General features: G+C 42.3%; 1 protein-coding gene across 2 annotated transcripts in view; it reads left to right on the forward strand.

Moving 5' to 3' along the window:
• Positions 1–16,310, forward strand: part of LOC109907621 (histone-lysine N-methyltransferase 2B-like) — a 65,689-nt gene that overhangs the window by 37,411 nt on the left and 11,968 nt on the right. For both annotated transcript variants that reach the window (XM_020505704.2, XM_020505706.2), the window contains exons 21-23: positions 3,068–3,252; positions 4,854–4,951; positions 16,167–16,301. In XM_020505704.2, coding sequence (XP_020361293.1) covers positions 3,068–3,252; positions 4,854–4,951; positions 16,167–16,301 — 418 coding nt within the window. The remainder of the gene's footprint in view (positions 1–3,067; positions 3,253–4,853; positions 4,952–16,166; positions 16,302–16,310) is intronic.

Consider the following 16,310-nt stretch of genomic DNA (forward strand, 5'->3'; position numbering starts at 1 on the left):
GATAATGACCCCAAGCATACTTCCAAAGTTGTGGCAAAATGGCTTAAGGACAACAAAGTCATGGTATTGGAGTGGCCATCACAAAGCCCTGACATCAATCCTATAGAAAATCTGTGGGCAGAACTGAAAAGGTGTGAGAGAGTCAGGAGGCCTACAAACCTGACTCAGTTACACCAGCTCTGTCAGGAGAAATGGGCCAAAATTGTCACGGAAATCAGAAAAGCAATCAAATTAAATCGTTTACCTTTGATGAACTTCGGATGTTTTCACTCACGAGACTCCCAGGTAGACAACCAAAGTTCATAGCTCCGTTTGTTCTTCATGTTTGGCTGAGAAATCGCCCGGAAATTGCGGTCACCACAACGCCAATTAGCTCCATAATATCGACAGAAACATGACAAACGTTGTTTAGAATCGATCCTCAAGGTGTTTTGCTAATATCTATTCAATAATATATCCGTCGGGACAATTTAGTTTTTCACTAGGACCGATTGGAGTAATGGCTACCTCTGTATTTTACGTGAGAATTTTATCTCGGAGCCACCATGTGACCACTTACGCAATGTGGCCGCCTACGGCTATTCTTCAATGCGTAAAACTACGTCACAATGCTGTAGACACTTTGGGGAATACGTACAAAGCGTAAGCTCGTTGATGGTACATTCATAGCTGAATAGGGAGTCATTGGAACGCAGCGCTTTCAAAACCTGGGGCACTTCCGGATTGGATTTTCTCAGGCTTTCGCCTGCAACATCAGTTCTGTTAAACTCACAGACAATATCTTTACAGTTTTGGAAACGTTAGTGTTTTCTATCCAAAGATGTCAATTATATGCATATTCTAGCATCTTTTCCCGTTTAAAACGGGAATGTTTTTTTCCCAAAAATGAAAATACTGCCCCCTAACACCAAGAGGTTATAGGCAATGCTACCAAATACTAATTGAGTGTATGTAAACTTCTGACCCACTGGGAATGTGATGAAAGAAATAAAAGCTGAAATGAATAATTCTCTCCTATTATTCTGACACTTCAGTCTTAAAATACGGTGGTGATCCTAACTGACCCAAGACAGAAAATCTTTACTAGGATTAAATGTCAGGAATTGTGAAACTGAGTTTAAATGTATTTGGCTGAGGTTTATGTAAACTTCTGACTTCAACTGTGTATATGCATAAATGTGTGTGTGTGTGTATAACACTGTTTACTGCCAAAAATAAGGGGTTAAGTACATGTAATAAAAAATAAATAATTGTTTCCTGATTTTTCTTATACTGTATCACTCAGATATACGGTGCAGTCAAAGTATTCAGGCCTCTTCACTTTGTCCACATTTTGTTACATTGCAACCTTGTTCTAAATGTATATTTGAATTGAGACTCAAAATTGAGCTCAGGTGCATCCTGTTAACATTGCGAATCCTTGAGATGTTTCTACAACTTGTAGTCGGCCTGTGGTAAATTAAATTGATTGGACACGATTTAGAAAGGCACACATCTGTCTATATACGGTCCCATAATTGACTGTGCATTTCAGAGCAAAAACCAAACCATGAGGTCGAAGGAATTGTCCGTAGAGCTCCGAGACAGGATTGTGTCAAGGCACAGATCTGGGGAAGGGTAACAAAAAATGTCTGCAGCACTGAAGGTCCCCAAGAACACAGTGGCCTCCATCATCCAATTGGTGGAGAAGGGTGTTGGTTATGAAGGTTACCAAGAAGCTGATGGTCACTCTGACAATGCTTCCGGAGTTCCTCTGTGGAGATGGTTGTGCTTCTGGAAGGTGCTCCCATCTCTGCAACACTCCACCAGTATGGTAGAGTGGCCAGACAGAAGCCGCCACAAAATAAAAGGCACATGACAGACCGCTTGGAGTTTGCCAAAATGCACCTAAAGGACTCTTAGATTCTCTGGTCTGGTGTAAACAAGATTTAACTCTTTGGCCTGAATGCCAAGGGTCATGTCTGGATGAAACCAGGCAAACCTGGCAGCATCCCTACTGTGAAGCATGGTGGTGGCAGAATCATGCTGTGGGATGTTTAGTAGCAAGGACTAGGAGACTAGTCAGGATCGAGGGAAAGATGAACTGAGCAAAGGACAGAGATCCTTGATGAAAACCTGCTCCAGAGCGCTCAGTACCTCAGACTGGGGTGAAGTTTCACCTTCCAACAGGACAACGTCCCTAAGCACACAGCCAAGACAACACCTTTGGGATGAATTGGAATTGCCCAACCTCACTAATGATTTTGTGACTGAATGGAATCAAGTCTCCGCTGCAATGTTCCCAACATCTAGTGGAAAGCCTTCCCATAAGAGTGTTATAGCAGCAAGGGGGGACCAACTTCATATTAATGCTCATGATTTTGGAATGAGGTGTTTGACGAGCAGGTGTCCACATTTCTGGTCATGTAGTGTAGCTTAGTAGGAACCCCCTCACTTTTCAGGCTTAGACTGTTTAGTGCCAAAAATAAGGAGTTAAATACAAATGTTTCCTGATCTTTCTTAAAGCGCATATTTTTTTAAATTTATATTTAAAATTATTTCACCTTTTATTTAACTAGGCAAGTCAGTTAAGAACAAATTCTTATTTACAATGACGGCCGACACCGGCCAAACCCGGACGACGCTGGGCCAATTGAGCCACCCTATGGGACTCCCAATCACGGCCGGTTGTGATACAGCCTGGATTCGAACCAGGGTGTCTGTAGTGACGCCTCTAGCACTGAGACACAGTGCCTTAGATATAGCATACACTTCCAAACAAACTTCCTTTTTAGAATATATTTTTGTGTGTGGGGGTGGATAGACTCTACTGAATCTGTTATTCGTTGTGTTTGTATGTGCTAATAGCAGTAAGGCAAAATACTATTTTTCTTATATGTTTGCTACTTAAAGGGATCGTAAAATTCCAAGTCAAATAGCTAACTGATCCTTGGCATGACCTTAAAACAATTTCATATAGCTTGCAGCTACCCCCTCACCCCCTTCCCCTGACTTAGACAGGACTTAGACTCTTATGGGTTAAAAATTATCTGTTGCTGAGCAAGTCTCCCCCCCTCTTCTGTCTCAGTGGTATGCTCCCCGAGGCAGTTCTTCCTCCATCTATGGAGCACAGCTATGCACAGTGGCTGGAGAGGACGTACCAAGTTACCAGTGGTTCAGGCTTTCTCCAGCAGGGGAACAGCGTCCCTCCCCCATCCTCAGGTACCACCCATCAGCCCTGGGCGCTGGAGGGCCTCCCACTCAAATCCCAAGGTATGTAGTCTATGGCTGTTTCCCAAATAGGGAGTCTGGCATAGGCATAGGGCTATGCCTATGCCTATGGTCAACTGTAGCGCACTACACAGCTCTGTAAATGAAGAGACCACTGCAAAATGATCAGTTTCTCTGGTTTGACTATTTATAGGTACTTGTTTAGGTAAAATTAACATTTTAGTTTTATTCTATAAATTACTGACAACATTTCTCCCAAATTCCAAATATAAATATTGTCAATTAGAGCATTTATTTGCAGAAAATGACAACTGGTCAAAATAACAAAAAAGATGCAGTGTTGTCAGACCTCAAATAATGCAAAGAAAATAATATCATATTCATTGTTAAACACAATAATGTTTCAACTTAGGAAATCAATATTTGGTGCAATAACCCAGATTTTCAATCACAGCTTTCATGCATCTTGGCAGTCTTTCACATTGATGTTGGGTCACTTTATGGCACTCCTGGCACAAAAATCTAAGCTGCTCAGCTTTGTTTGATGGCTTGTGACCATCCATCTACCTCTTGATCATATTCCAGAGGTTTTCAATGGGGTTCAGGTCTGGAGATTGGGCTGGCCATGACAGGGTCTTGATCTGGTGGTCCTCCATCCACACCTTGATTGACCTGGCTGTGTGGCATGGAGCATTGTCCTGCTGGAAAAACCAATCCTCAGAGTTGGGGAACATTGTCAGACTAGAAAGAAGAACGTTTTCTTCCAGGACAACCTTGTACGTGGCTTGATTTATGCTTCCTTCACAAAGACAAATCTGCCCAAATCCAGCCTTGCTGAGCACCCCCAGATCATCACCGATCCTCCACCAAATTTCCATTGTACGTGGCTAGTTGGCATTTCCAGGTCTCGCAACCACTGTGAAATTTGGTGGAGGATCGGAAGGCTGGAATCAGGCAGATGTCTTTGTAAAGGACACATGATTCAAGCCACGTACAGTGTTGTCCTGGAAGAAAACTTGCTTCTTTCTACTCTGGCAATGTTCCCCAACTCTGAGGATTGGTTTTTCCAGCAGGACAATGCTCCATGCCAAGATGCATGAAAGCTGTGATGGAAAATCAGGATTATTCCACCAAATATTGATTTCTGAATACTTCCTAAGTTTAAACAACACGATACTAGTGTTTTAACGAATATGAACTAATTTTCTTTGCATTATTTGAGGTCTGACAACACTGCATCTTTTTGTTATTTTGGCCAGCTGTCATTTTCTGCAAATAAATGCTCTAAATGATCTAAAAATGTTAATTTGGAATTTGGGAGAAATGTTGTCAGTAGTTTATAGAATAAAACCAAAATGTTAATTTTACCCAGACACATACCTATAAATAGTAAAACCAGAGAAACTGCTAATTTTACAATGGTCTCTTCATTTTTTTCCAGAGCTGTGTTAGGAATAGGGTGCCATTTGGGACAAAGCTTATGTCTGCTTTAAGACTAGGACATGTAACCCCATTCACCAGCACAAGAAGATCTTTGTTGTGGGTAAAGAAATTGAGTGCAATGACTGATTTTGCATTTCCCTTGATCCTAACAATGTGAATGGTCAATTAAATAATTTATGTGTTTGGTGTATCTTGTCTAGGTACAAATGGTGCTTTAACCGGGGCCCTGGAACTCGACCGGACCAAAGATGAGAGACAGTGTGCACTCTGCCAACAGTGTGGTGACGCCACACCCAACGTGAGTTCTTCTGCCCACCTCTGAACATATCCCACTCAGTAAAATCGGATATCATACATAGGTCATTCGGAAAGTTTTCAGACCCCTTAATATTTTGTTACGTTACAGCTTTATTCTAAAATTGATTAAAAAAGTCTCAATCTACACACAATACCAATAATGACAAAGCAAAAACAGGTTTTTAAAAATGAAATATCACAGTATTCAGACCCTTTACTCAGTAATTTGTTGAAGCACCTTTGGCAGAGATTACAGCCTTGAGTCTTCTTGGGTATGACAATCTTGGCACACCTGTATTTGGGGAGTTTCTCTCATTCTTCTCTGCAGATCCTCCCAAGCTCTGTCAGGCTGGGGAGCGTTGCTGCACAGCTATTTTCAGGTTTCTCCAGAGATGTTCGATCGGGTTCAAGTCCGGGCTCTGGCTGGGCCACTCAAGGACATTCAGAGACTTGTCCCGAAGCCACTACTGCGTTGTCTTGGCTGTGTACTTAGGGTCATTGTCCTGTTGAAAGGTGAACGTTCGTCTCAGTCAGGTCCTGAGTGCCCTGGAGAAGATTTTTTTTCACGAATCGCTCTGTACTTTGCTCTGTTCATCTTTCCCTTGATCCTGACTAGTCTCCCATTACCTGACACTGAAAAACAACCCAACAGCATGATGATGCTGCCACCACCATGCTTCACTGTAGGGATTGTGCCAGGTTTCCTCCAGACGTGTGACGTTTAGCATTCAGGCCAAAGAGCTCAATTTTGGTTTCATCAGACAAGAGAATCTTGTTTCTCATGGTCTGAGAGTCCTGAGGTGCCTTTTGGCAAACTCCAAGCGGGGTGTCATGTGCCTTTTTACTGAGGAGTGGCTTCTGTCTGGCCACTCTACTATAAAGGCCTGATTGGTGGAGTGCTGCAGAGATGGTTGTCCTACTGGAAGGTTCTCCCATCTCCATAGAAGAACTCTGCTGCTCTGTCAGAGTGACCATCAGGACCTTCGTCACTTCCCTGACCAGGGTCCCTTTCCCCCAATTGCTCAGTTTGGCCGGGCGGCCAGCTATAGGAAGTGTCTTTATCATTCCAAACTTCTTCCATTTAAGAATGATGGAGGCCACTGTGTTCTTGGGGACCTTCAATGCTGCAGACATTTTTTTTTGTGACATCCCCCAGATCTGTGCCTCGACTTGATCCTGTCTCGGAGCTCTACGGACAATTCCTTCTACCTCATGGTTTGGTTTTTGCTCTGACATGCACTGTCAACTGTGGGACCTTTTATATAGACATATTTCTTTCCAAATCATGTCAAATCAATTGAATGTACCACAGGTGGACTCCAAGTCAGAAGTTTACATACACTTAGGTTGGAGTCATTAAAACTAGTTTTAAAACCACTCCACAAATTTCTTGTTAGCAAACTATAGTTTTGGCAAGTCGGTTAGGACATCTACTTTGTGCATGACACAAGTAATTTTTCCAACAATTGTTTCCAGACAGGTTATTTCACTTATAATTCACTGTATCACAATTCCAGTGGGTCAGAAGTTTACATTCACTAAGTTGACTGCCTTTAAACAGCTTGAAAAATTCCAGAAAATGATATCATGGCTTTAGATGCTTCCGATAGGCTAATTGACATAATTTGAGTCAATTGGAGGTGTACTTGTGGATGTATTTCAAGGCCTACCTTCAATCTCAGTGCCTTTTTGCTTGATATCATGGGAAAATCAAAAGAAATCAGCCCAGACCTCAGAAAAACAATTGTAGACCTCCACAAGTCTGGTTCATCCTTGGGAGCAATTTCCAAACGCCTGGAGGTACCACGTGCCTTATTGTTTGTACAGATGAACAAGTATAAACACCTTGGGACCACGCAGCTGTCATAACACTCAGGAAGGAGATGCATTCTGTCTCCTAGAGATGAACATACCGTAATTTCCGGACTATATGCCGCTACTTTATTCCCACGCTTTGAACCTCGCGGTTTATACAATGACGCGGCTAATTTATGTTTTTTTCCCGCTTTCACAAGATTCATGCCGCCAAAAAACTGAGCACCGTCAAATAATGTGACATAAATCGAGGGCGCTCAAACAAACCATAATTCTGATTACGGTAGTAATTTTGTCACCCTCATCATGGCAAAGACACGGAGAAATGCATATGATGCAGATTTCAAGTTGAAGACGATCGATCTGGCTGTTAGAAAAGGAAATAGAGCTGCTGCACGGGAGCTTGGCCTTAATGAGTCGATGATAAGACGTTGGAAACAGCAGCGTGAGCAACTGACTCAGTGCAAAAAGACAACAAAAGCTTTCAGAGGGAAGAAAAGCAGATGGCCCAAAGTATTTGCAGCCACTCGACATCAGTGTAAATCGTGCATTTAAGGTGGCGCTCCGTGTTCAGTGGGAGGCTTGGATGACAAGTGGGGAGAAATCCTTCACTAAAACGGGCCGCATGTGAAGAGCAACTTATGGTCAAGTCTGCCAGTGGGTCCTGACAGCGTGGAGCATTGTCAAAAAATCCACTATCATCAACGGGTTTCGAAAGGCTGGACTGCTGCGTGTTGAAGGGGCAGCATGAGCTCAGCGGGGAATTTTAATTTAATTTAATTTAATTCAGTGGGTGCGGTTTATATTGAGGTCCGCTTAATAGTCCAGAAATTACGGTACTTTGGTGCAAAAAGTGCAAATCAATCCCAGAAAACCCGCAAAGGACCTTGTGAAGATGCTGGAGTAAACAGGTACAAAAGTATCTATATCCACAGAAAAATGGGTCCTATATCGACATAACCTGAAGGGCCGCTCAGCAAGGAGGAAGCCACTGCTCCACACCGCCATAAAAAAAAGCCAGACTACGGTTTGCAACTGCACATGCGTACAACGATTGTACTTTTTGGAGAAATGTCCTCTAGTCTGATGAAACAAAAATAGAACGGTTTGGCCATAATGACCATCGTTATGTTTGGTGGAAAAAGGGGGTGGATTGCAAGCCGAAGAACACCATCCCAACCGCGAAGCACGGTGGGGACAGCATCATGTTGTGGGGATGCTTTACTGCAGGAGGGACTGGTGCACCTCACAAAATAGATGGCATCATGAGGAGGAAAATTATGTGGATATATTGAAGCAACATCTCAAGACATCAGTAGGGAAGTTAAAGCTTGGTTGCAAATGGGTCTTCCAAATGGTCAATGACCCCAAGCATACTTCCAAAGTTGTGGCAAAATGGCTTAAGGACAACAATGTCATGGTATTGGAGTGGCCATCACAAAGCCCTGACATCAATCCTATAGAAAATTTGTGGGCAGAACTGAAAAAGCGTGTGCGAGCAAGGAGGTCGACAAACCTGACTCAGTTACACCAGCTCTGTCAGGAAGAATGGGACAAAATTCACCAACGTATTGTGGGAAGCTTGTGGAAGGCTTCCCAAAACATTTGACCCAAGATAAACAATTGAATGGCAATGCTACCGAATACTAATTGAGTGTATGTAAACTTCTGACCCACTGGGAATGTGATGAAAGAAATAAAAGCTGAAATAAATCGTTCTCTCTACTATTATTCTGACGTTTCACATTCTTAAAATGAAGTGGTGATCCTAACTGACCTAAGACGGGGAATTTTTACTTGGATTAAATGTCAGGAATTGTGAAAACTGAGTTTAAATGTATTTGGCTAAGTTGTATGTAAACTTCCGACTTGAACTGTATGTAAATAAGGTATTTCTATTTTTTTTATTTTGAATACATTTTCGAAAGTTACAAATGTTTTCACTTTATCATTATGGTTTATTGTGTGTAGTTTTCTGAGAATATATGTATATATTTTTTAATAAAACTGTTACAACGTGGAAAAAGGGAAGGGGTCTGAATACCCTCCGAATGCACTGTATTAGTGCCTTTGAGTTCCTCCAACTGAACGTAATATTGTGACGATAACTACTGTTCCCTGAAGGAGGGAAACGACATACTATGGGGGAGTCGTGCTCTCGTAACATCAGCAGAAGTATCTAAAATCACGCCTGACAAGGCCAATGAAATTTACGCCTTGCTGGAAGCCCCGCATTCCACAGTTGATAAGCGTGAGATTCGTATATCCTTACTTTTGTGAGGCTTTATCAATGTATGTGATGATGCCCGACTCGCCGCAGCACATATCTCCTGCAGTCAACTCTTTAAACAACGCCAGAACCCTGGTGGTGTGGGCATGTACACTGCTAGGTAACCCTTGCTTCTTGCTGCAATATTTCAGGGAGAAAGCCTCCACAATCCAGTGGGAGAGACGCTGCTTGGTAACATACAGTGCCTTCAGAAAGTATTCACAGCTAGGGCTGTGGAGGTCACGAAATTTTGTCCGCTGGTGGTTGTCAAACAAATAACTGTCAGTCTCACAGTAATTTACTGTTTAATTAACACACACATTTAGCATTTCCTGGCTTCTACACATAGTCTACAAGCCACTGATCCAGACTTTTGGAACATCTACCTTTTTTTAAAAGTCTAATAAATCCATGTAAGATAGCCTACACCGTCACAATAAATCCATTTATTTTAGACAGGTCTAAAGAAGCATGATTTGAAGAAAATGTAGTCTTATTTCAGAACAGAATTTGCATACTGAGTTGTCCCTATGTTAGGTCCTGATCTGGCTATGCCAAATGGCTGTGGGCTACACTAGTTCATTTAGCAGACAAGTTTTGCTTAGAATTCCGTGGCATTATTTTATAGTATGAAGAATACAATTGAACAAAGCTGAATAAAATAGAAAGGATATTTTCTCTGAACGATTTTGACGGATTGCACACGTGTGAGCGGTTAACAAATAAATTATTATTTCTATATTCTTTAGAGTTACATTAACCTTAGTTGTTCTACAAACGTTGGGCTATATGTTTAGAATTTTTAATACATTGTAATGCTGCATGATGCGACTATGATTTCGAAAAAGTTAGATTTATTTAACCACTTAGACCTGGCCAAGATAAAGCAAAGCAGTGCGACACAAACTACACAGTTACACATGGAATAAACAAACGTACAGTCAATAACACAATAGAAAAGTCTATATACCGTGTGTGTAAATGAGGTAAAATTAGGGAGGTAAGGCAATAAATAGGCTGTAGTGGTGAAGTAATTACAATTGAGCAATTAAACACTGGCGTGATAGATGTGCAGAAGATGAATGTGCAAGTAGAGATACTGCGGTGCAAGAGAGCAAAAAAAACATGTGGATGAGGTAGTTTGATGGGCTATTTACAGATGGGCTATGTACAGGTGCAATGATCTGTAAGCTGCTCTGACAGCTGATGCTTAAAGTTAGTGAGGGAGAAATGAGTCTCCAGCTTCAGCAATTTTTTGCAATTCGTTCCAGTCATTGGCAGCAGAGAACTGGAAGGAAAGGCAGCCAAAGGAGGAATTGGCTTTGGGGGTGACCAGTGAAATATACCTGCTGGAGTGCGTGCTACGGGTGGGTGCTGCTATGGTGACCACTGAACTGAGATAAGGTGGGGCTTTACCTAGCAAAGACTTATCGATGACCTGGAGCCAGTGGGTTTGGTGACAAATATGAAGCGAGGGCCAGCCAACGAGAGCATACAGGTCGCAGTGGTGGGTAGTATATGGGGCTTTGGTGACAAAACGGATGGCACTGTAATAGACTGCATCCAATTAGCTTGAAAGGCATGAGCTCTGCTTTGTTTTTTTGCACAGGCTGTACACACTTCATCAGTCACCCATTCACAATTTGACAAGTACTTCACTGCGGCATTCTGAGGTATATGTTGAAGATATTGGAGGAACTGTCCACATTTACTTTTCATCAGCCATCAAGATGAGTAGGCCTAACAAACAGCAAAAGCACTAGTTTATGTCAATCTACTATCCCTCATAATAAAAAAGTAGGCCCAAATTAATACAACCATTTTTTTGCGCAATGTGGCTGACGCAACGGATCAGAACGTTTACCTTAAAATGTTGATCAACTATTAAAGCTATTTCTTCACATTATAAGACCACTGATAATCTCCCTCGATCTGGGGCTCCACGCAAGATCTCACCCGTGGGGTAAAATTATCACAAGAACAGTGAGCAAAAATCCCAGAAGCACATGGGGGGACCTAGTGAATGACCTGCAGAGAGCTGGGACCAAAGTAACAAAGCCTACCATCAGTAACACACTACGCCGCCAGGGACTCAAATCCTGCAGTGCCAGCAGTGTCCCCCTGCTTAAGCCAGTACAGGCCCGTCTGAAGTTTGCTAGAGAGCATTTGGATGATCCAGAAGAAGATTGGGAGAATGTCATATGGTCAGATGAAACCAAAATATAAGTTTTTGGTAAAAACTCAACTCGTTGTGTTTGGAGGACAAAGAATGCCGAGTTGCATCCAAAGAACACCATACCTACTGTGAAGCACGGGGGTGAAAACATCATGCTTTGGTGCTGTTTTTCTGCAAAGGGACCAGGACAACTGATCTGTCTAAAGGAAAGAATGAATGGGGCCATGTATCGTGAGATTTTGAGTGTGAACCTCCTTCCATCAGCAAGGGCATTGAAGATGAAACGTGGCTGGGTCTTTCAGCATGACAATGATCCCAAACACACCGCCCGGGCAACGGAGTGGCTTCGTAAGAAGCATTTCAAGGTCCTGGAGTGGCCTATCCAGTCTCCAGATCTCAACCCCATAGAAAATCTTTGGAGGGAGTTGAAAGTCTGTGTTGCCCAGCAACAGCCCCAAAACATCACTGCTCTAGAGGAGATCTGCATGGAGGAGTGGGCCAAAATACCAGCAACAGTGTGTGAAAACCTTGTGAAGACTTACAGAAAACGTTTGACCTCTGTCATTGCCAACAAAGGGTATATAACAAATTATTGAGAAACTTTTGTTATTGACCAAATACTTATTTTCCACCATAATTTGCAAATAAATAAATAAAAAATTCTACAATGTGATTTTCTGTTTTTTTTTCTCATTTTGTCTGTCATAGTTGATACCTATGATAAAAATTAGAGGCCTCATCTTTTTAAGTGGGAGAACTTGCACAATTGGTGGCTGACTAAATACTTTTTTGCCCCACTGTATGCCAGTTAGGCTCTACACCCCTTGCCAAGTGGATTGTGCATGATTTTAAGAAGTTATTTGGCCACTTTAGTTGTGATACAAACCGTAACACATTATATGCCTATCGGAGAGGTTACATGAGGTGTGTGACAATGATTAGAAAAAGTGGCAGCAAAAAGGCATTCACAAGTGATAGGCTAATATTAGCACTCTTCAGACTATTCTTGATTTAATCTTGTCTTTACATATACTAAATAATGTGTGAAATGTTTTATTTAGAATTAAGCGTTATCATGCACCTGTATCACAACAGGGACAGCGGTAAAAAAGATACATGTCATTTATGCACTTAAAATAGTGAATGGAGGACGCTTTTCCCGTGGTTCATTTTCATGCAAGCCAAGTAGGCTATACTCCTGTTGTAAAGATAAACAACGTGCTTAATATTAGGAAAGTTGAGAAATAAATATAGTAGGCCTATAGAAAGCTGATGGAGTCCTCTTTTTAGTAGAGGCCATCACTCTGTTTTCTCCCGCATAGCCTATGGAAATGCAACATGAGCTCATGGGCTCTCATGAAGTGTTTGATTAGATTTTCGATGACATTTGCATCAATGTCAGACTGATTTAGAGGGACAATAGAGTGCTGAGTACCAGGCAGTTAGCAAGTTTGGCAGGCTACTATATGACCAGCAGCATCAGAGCTTGGAGAAGCCTAATTACACTGACTAAATGATCACGTGGACTCAGACACTGCAACAGCCCCATTCACACCCCTTTACTTTTTCCAATTTTAGTTGTATTTTTTTTTTTATCGGTTTAAAAAAAATTGGTCACTGGCCTATACACAATATATAGGCCAGTGGAATGATGTTTTTAGGACATATTTACAAAGGATTAAAACATTTTAAAGCTGAGATGTCTTGAGTTCAAGATTAAAAAAGATTCAAACTTGTTCTGTGTGCAATAATGCTGTTTAACATGATTTTTGAATGACTACCTCATCTCTGTACCCCAGACATACAATTATCTGGAAGGTCCCTCAGTCATGCAGTGAATTTCAAACACAGATTCACCCACAAATACCAGGGAGGTTTTCCAATTACATGTTGGATGCTATATCAATACACCCAGTCACTACAACAATGCAAAACGGTTAACAGCTTAATGACTGTGATAGAACTGAAGATGGATCAACAACATTGGTTGGAGCCGACAGCAAGCCTCCTGTCAAGTGTAGTCTAGGAGATATTGGTTATTTTTCCCTTTCCACCGCTCTCAACCACCACGTGTATAAATGTGGAGAAGGGACATTTTTCATTGTACCCACATGTGAGAGATGCAACTCTTTTGTCACCTGTGAACATTATGGAACTTTCGTTTTGACACAACTGTTTGTGCCAAGGTTTGCCTGAAGCCCGGTCCACTCTGGGTTCAGGGGCTCTGGCAATCAGTGATGTACCCCGATTTGCAGTGCCCCTTGGGGGTACTTCTGCCACAACGAGCGTCAGTCGATTTAGGCGGTAAGATGCGTCCCAATAACCTGCTGGCACCCAGCACTGCACAGCTCCCATTAAACATTTACCCAGGAGAAAATCGCGATCATGATGGTTGTCATAGATACTGGTGCAACAGCACCTTGTAACCCAGCTGGAAAAGGGACAGACTGCTCTGAAAAACAGATCCCTTCTGTGGTAAGACAGGTGATTTGTAATTGAATTTAATTCACAGGGATGCAACCAATCGCTTATAGAACCTATAACCTGTATCACTAAGCACCTCATAGGGACTTGTGAGCTACAGGCAGGAATCAGCAATGAATCCCAGTAGTGAGCCACCTATGGGTGAGTGCCCCCTTGTGGACTGAGAGCGAATCGCCCAATTTATAATTCTCACCCTGGGAGATTGATATAACCCTTGAACACCAAGGAACGCAGGATAATCTTTTGGGCATGGGCTGAGCGATAGGGCTTAAAAATCTTTTGATTTAAAAAACATTTTTTTTTGTGTATGAGCTATTCACGATATACATCTAGATTTGTTTGTTTTCTCTTGAGCTTTGTTGTACTATTTTCAAGGTCAAATGCACCGCATATTGACCAGTCGTCAATGATCAAATTAATTTAAGGCTTGTGAAATTATACCTAGACAAAATAAAAATATATATAAGCTTTCCACAACCATAAGACCCACTAATGTAATTATTTTATAAAAATACACTGAACAAAAATATAAATGCAAATTGCAACAATTTCAAAGACATTTTCAGCTTCCAGGAATTGTGTACAGATCCTTGCGACATGGGGTTGTGCATTATCATGCTGAAACATGGGGCGATGGCGGCGGATGAATGTCACGACAGTAGGCCTCAGGATCTCATCACGGTATCTCTGTGCATTCATATTGCTATTGATAAAATGCAATTGTGTTTGTTGTGCGTAGCTTATGCCTGCCCATACCATAACCCCACCGCCACCATGTGGCACTCTGTTCACAACGTTGACATCAGCAAACCGCTCGCCACACAACGACATCTACCCGGTATAGTTGAAACCGTGATTCATCCTTGAAGAGCACACTTCTCTAGGGTGCCAGTTGCCCACTGAAGTTGGTTAAGACTCCGAACTGCAGTCCGATCAAGATCCTGGAGAGGACGACAAGCACGCAGATGAGTCTACCTGAGATGGTTTTGACAGCCGAAATGATTTCATTGTGCAAACCCACCGGCGTGGTTACACGTGGTTGTGAGGCCAGTTAACCGGCCTGCCAAATACTCTAAAACTGTCGGAAGCAGCTTATGGTAGAGAAATCAACATTCAATTCTCTGGCAACAGCTCTGGTGGACTTTTCTGCAGTTAGCCTGCCCAATTTGCACGCTCCTTCAACTTAAGACTTCTGTGGCATTGTGTTGTGTGACACAACTGCATGTTTTAGAGTGGCCTTTTATTGTCAACAGTACAAGGTGTGTAATGATCATGCTGTTTAATCAGCTTCATGTAATGCTGCACCTGTTATGGGGAAGGTTTATCTTGGTAAAGGAGAAATGCTCACAAACAGGGATGTAAACAAATTTGTGTACAAAATTTTATAGAATGGAAAATTGGGAATGCTTATGGAACATTTCTGGGATCTTTTATTTCAGTTCATGGGACCAGCACTTTACATGTTGTGTTTATATATTTTTTCAGCATAATTCAATCTATCGCCCAGCCCTACACAATGGGCTCTGGCAATGGCTGACGAAGCACCCTGTTTGGCCGTAACCAAACGACCCAATCCAACTCCGCGTCCAGTAGCCGAGCTACAGGCACCCGGGAGAGGAAGTCATTATCGTAAACACCAAGCCCCTTAAAGAATGCTACACGATTGTCAAGAGAACCTGCGCTGCGAACTAGTAGGGGAACTGTGCAAGCTGTCTTCTAATCTCGCACACAAACTGATTCAAGTGAGGGCAGCCTGAGCATGCGCTGAGACACACAAGATTACAAACATGAGTATATTTGAATTCATTGGGTCATGGTTGGGAACCTGAACCCGGCTTGTTGGCTTTTTCTTTTAGTTTCGGACTCGTTAGTCATCTTATGTATTGCTATAGCCAGGCCTAGGAATCTGAAGAATAACTAATTGTGATTGAATGGTTCTCCATAAAGTTTCCCAAACTTCAACACACAACGTCCAGGGGGAGAGCACACTCTACCACTAAGGGACAGTTTAGTTGGCACAACGTAAAATTGTCTCGTGTTCCAATTGTTTGTTTTAGTGGCACGAAACGTTCCTGTTCACACCAAGGTGAAGAGCGGAATAACAGAGTGAATCTGAGTCTTACACTTATCACCTGTGGAAGGAGGGTTTTTCAGCAAGGCGCAGATTTCATTGGCCTTGTCAGGTGTAATTGTAGATCCTTCAACCGAAGATGTGAGAGTGCAACTCCCCTATAGTATGCTGTACTGAAGTTAACTGACTGAAAGGCAACACATTTCAACTAGTCATCAAGCACTTGACTAGTTGAATTACGTGTGCTTTTATGCAGCGACAACAAAAATGTATTATATTTGGGAGTACTCAAGGACTGGAGTTGTGAAACAATTCTATCGTACATCATTCCCACAGTAATGGTATTACAAGCTATTGTCTCAGGTCCACTCTAAATCTGAACGTCCTCGTCTTTATTTTAGGACGCGGGCAGACTGCTGTATCTGGGGCAGAACGAGTGGGCCCACGTTAACTGCTGCCTGTGGTCCGCTGAGGTGTACGAAGACAACGGAGCTCTGCTCCAAGTACACAGTGCTGTCTCCAGGGGGCGCCACATGGTAGGAATG

Source organism: Oncorhynchus kisutch, linkage group LG17 (assembly GCF_002021735.2).
Source record: "Oncorhynchus kisutch isolate 150728-3 linkage group LG17, Okis_V2, whole genome shotgun sequence".
Taxonomy (NCBI): Eukaryota; Metazoa; Chordata; class Actinopteri; order Salmoniformes; family Salmonidae; genus Oncorhynchus; species Oncorhynchus kisutch.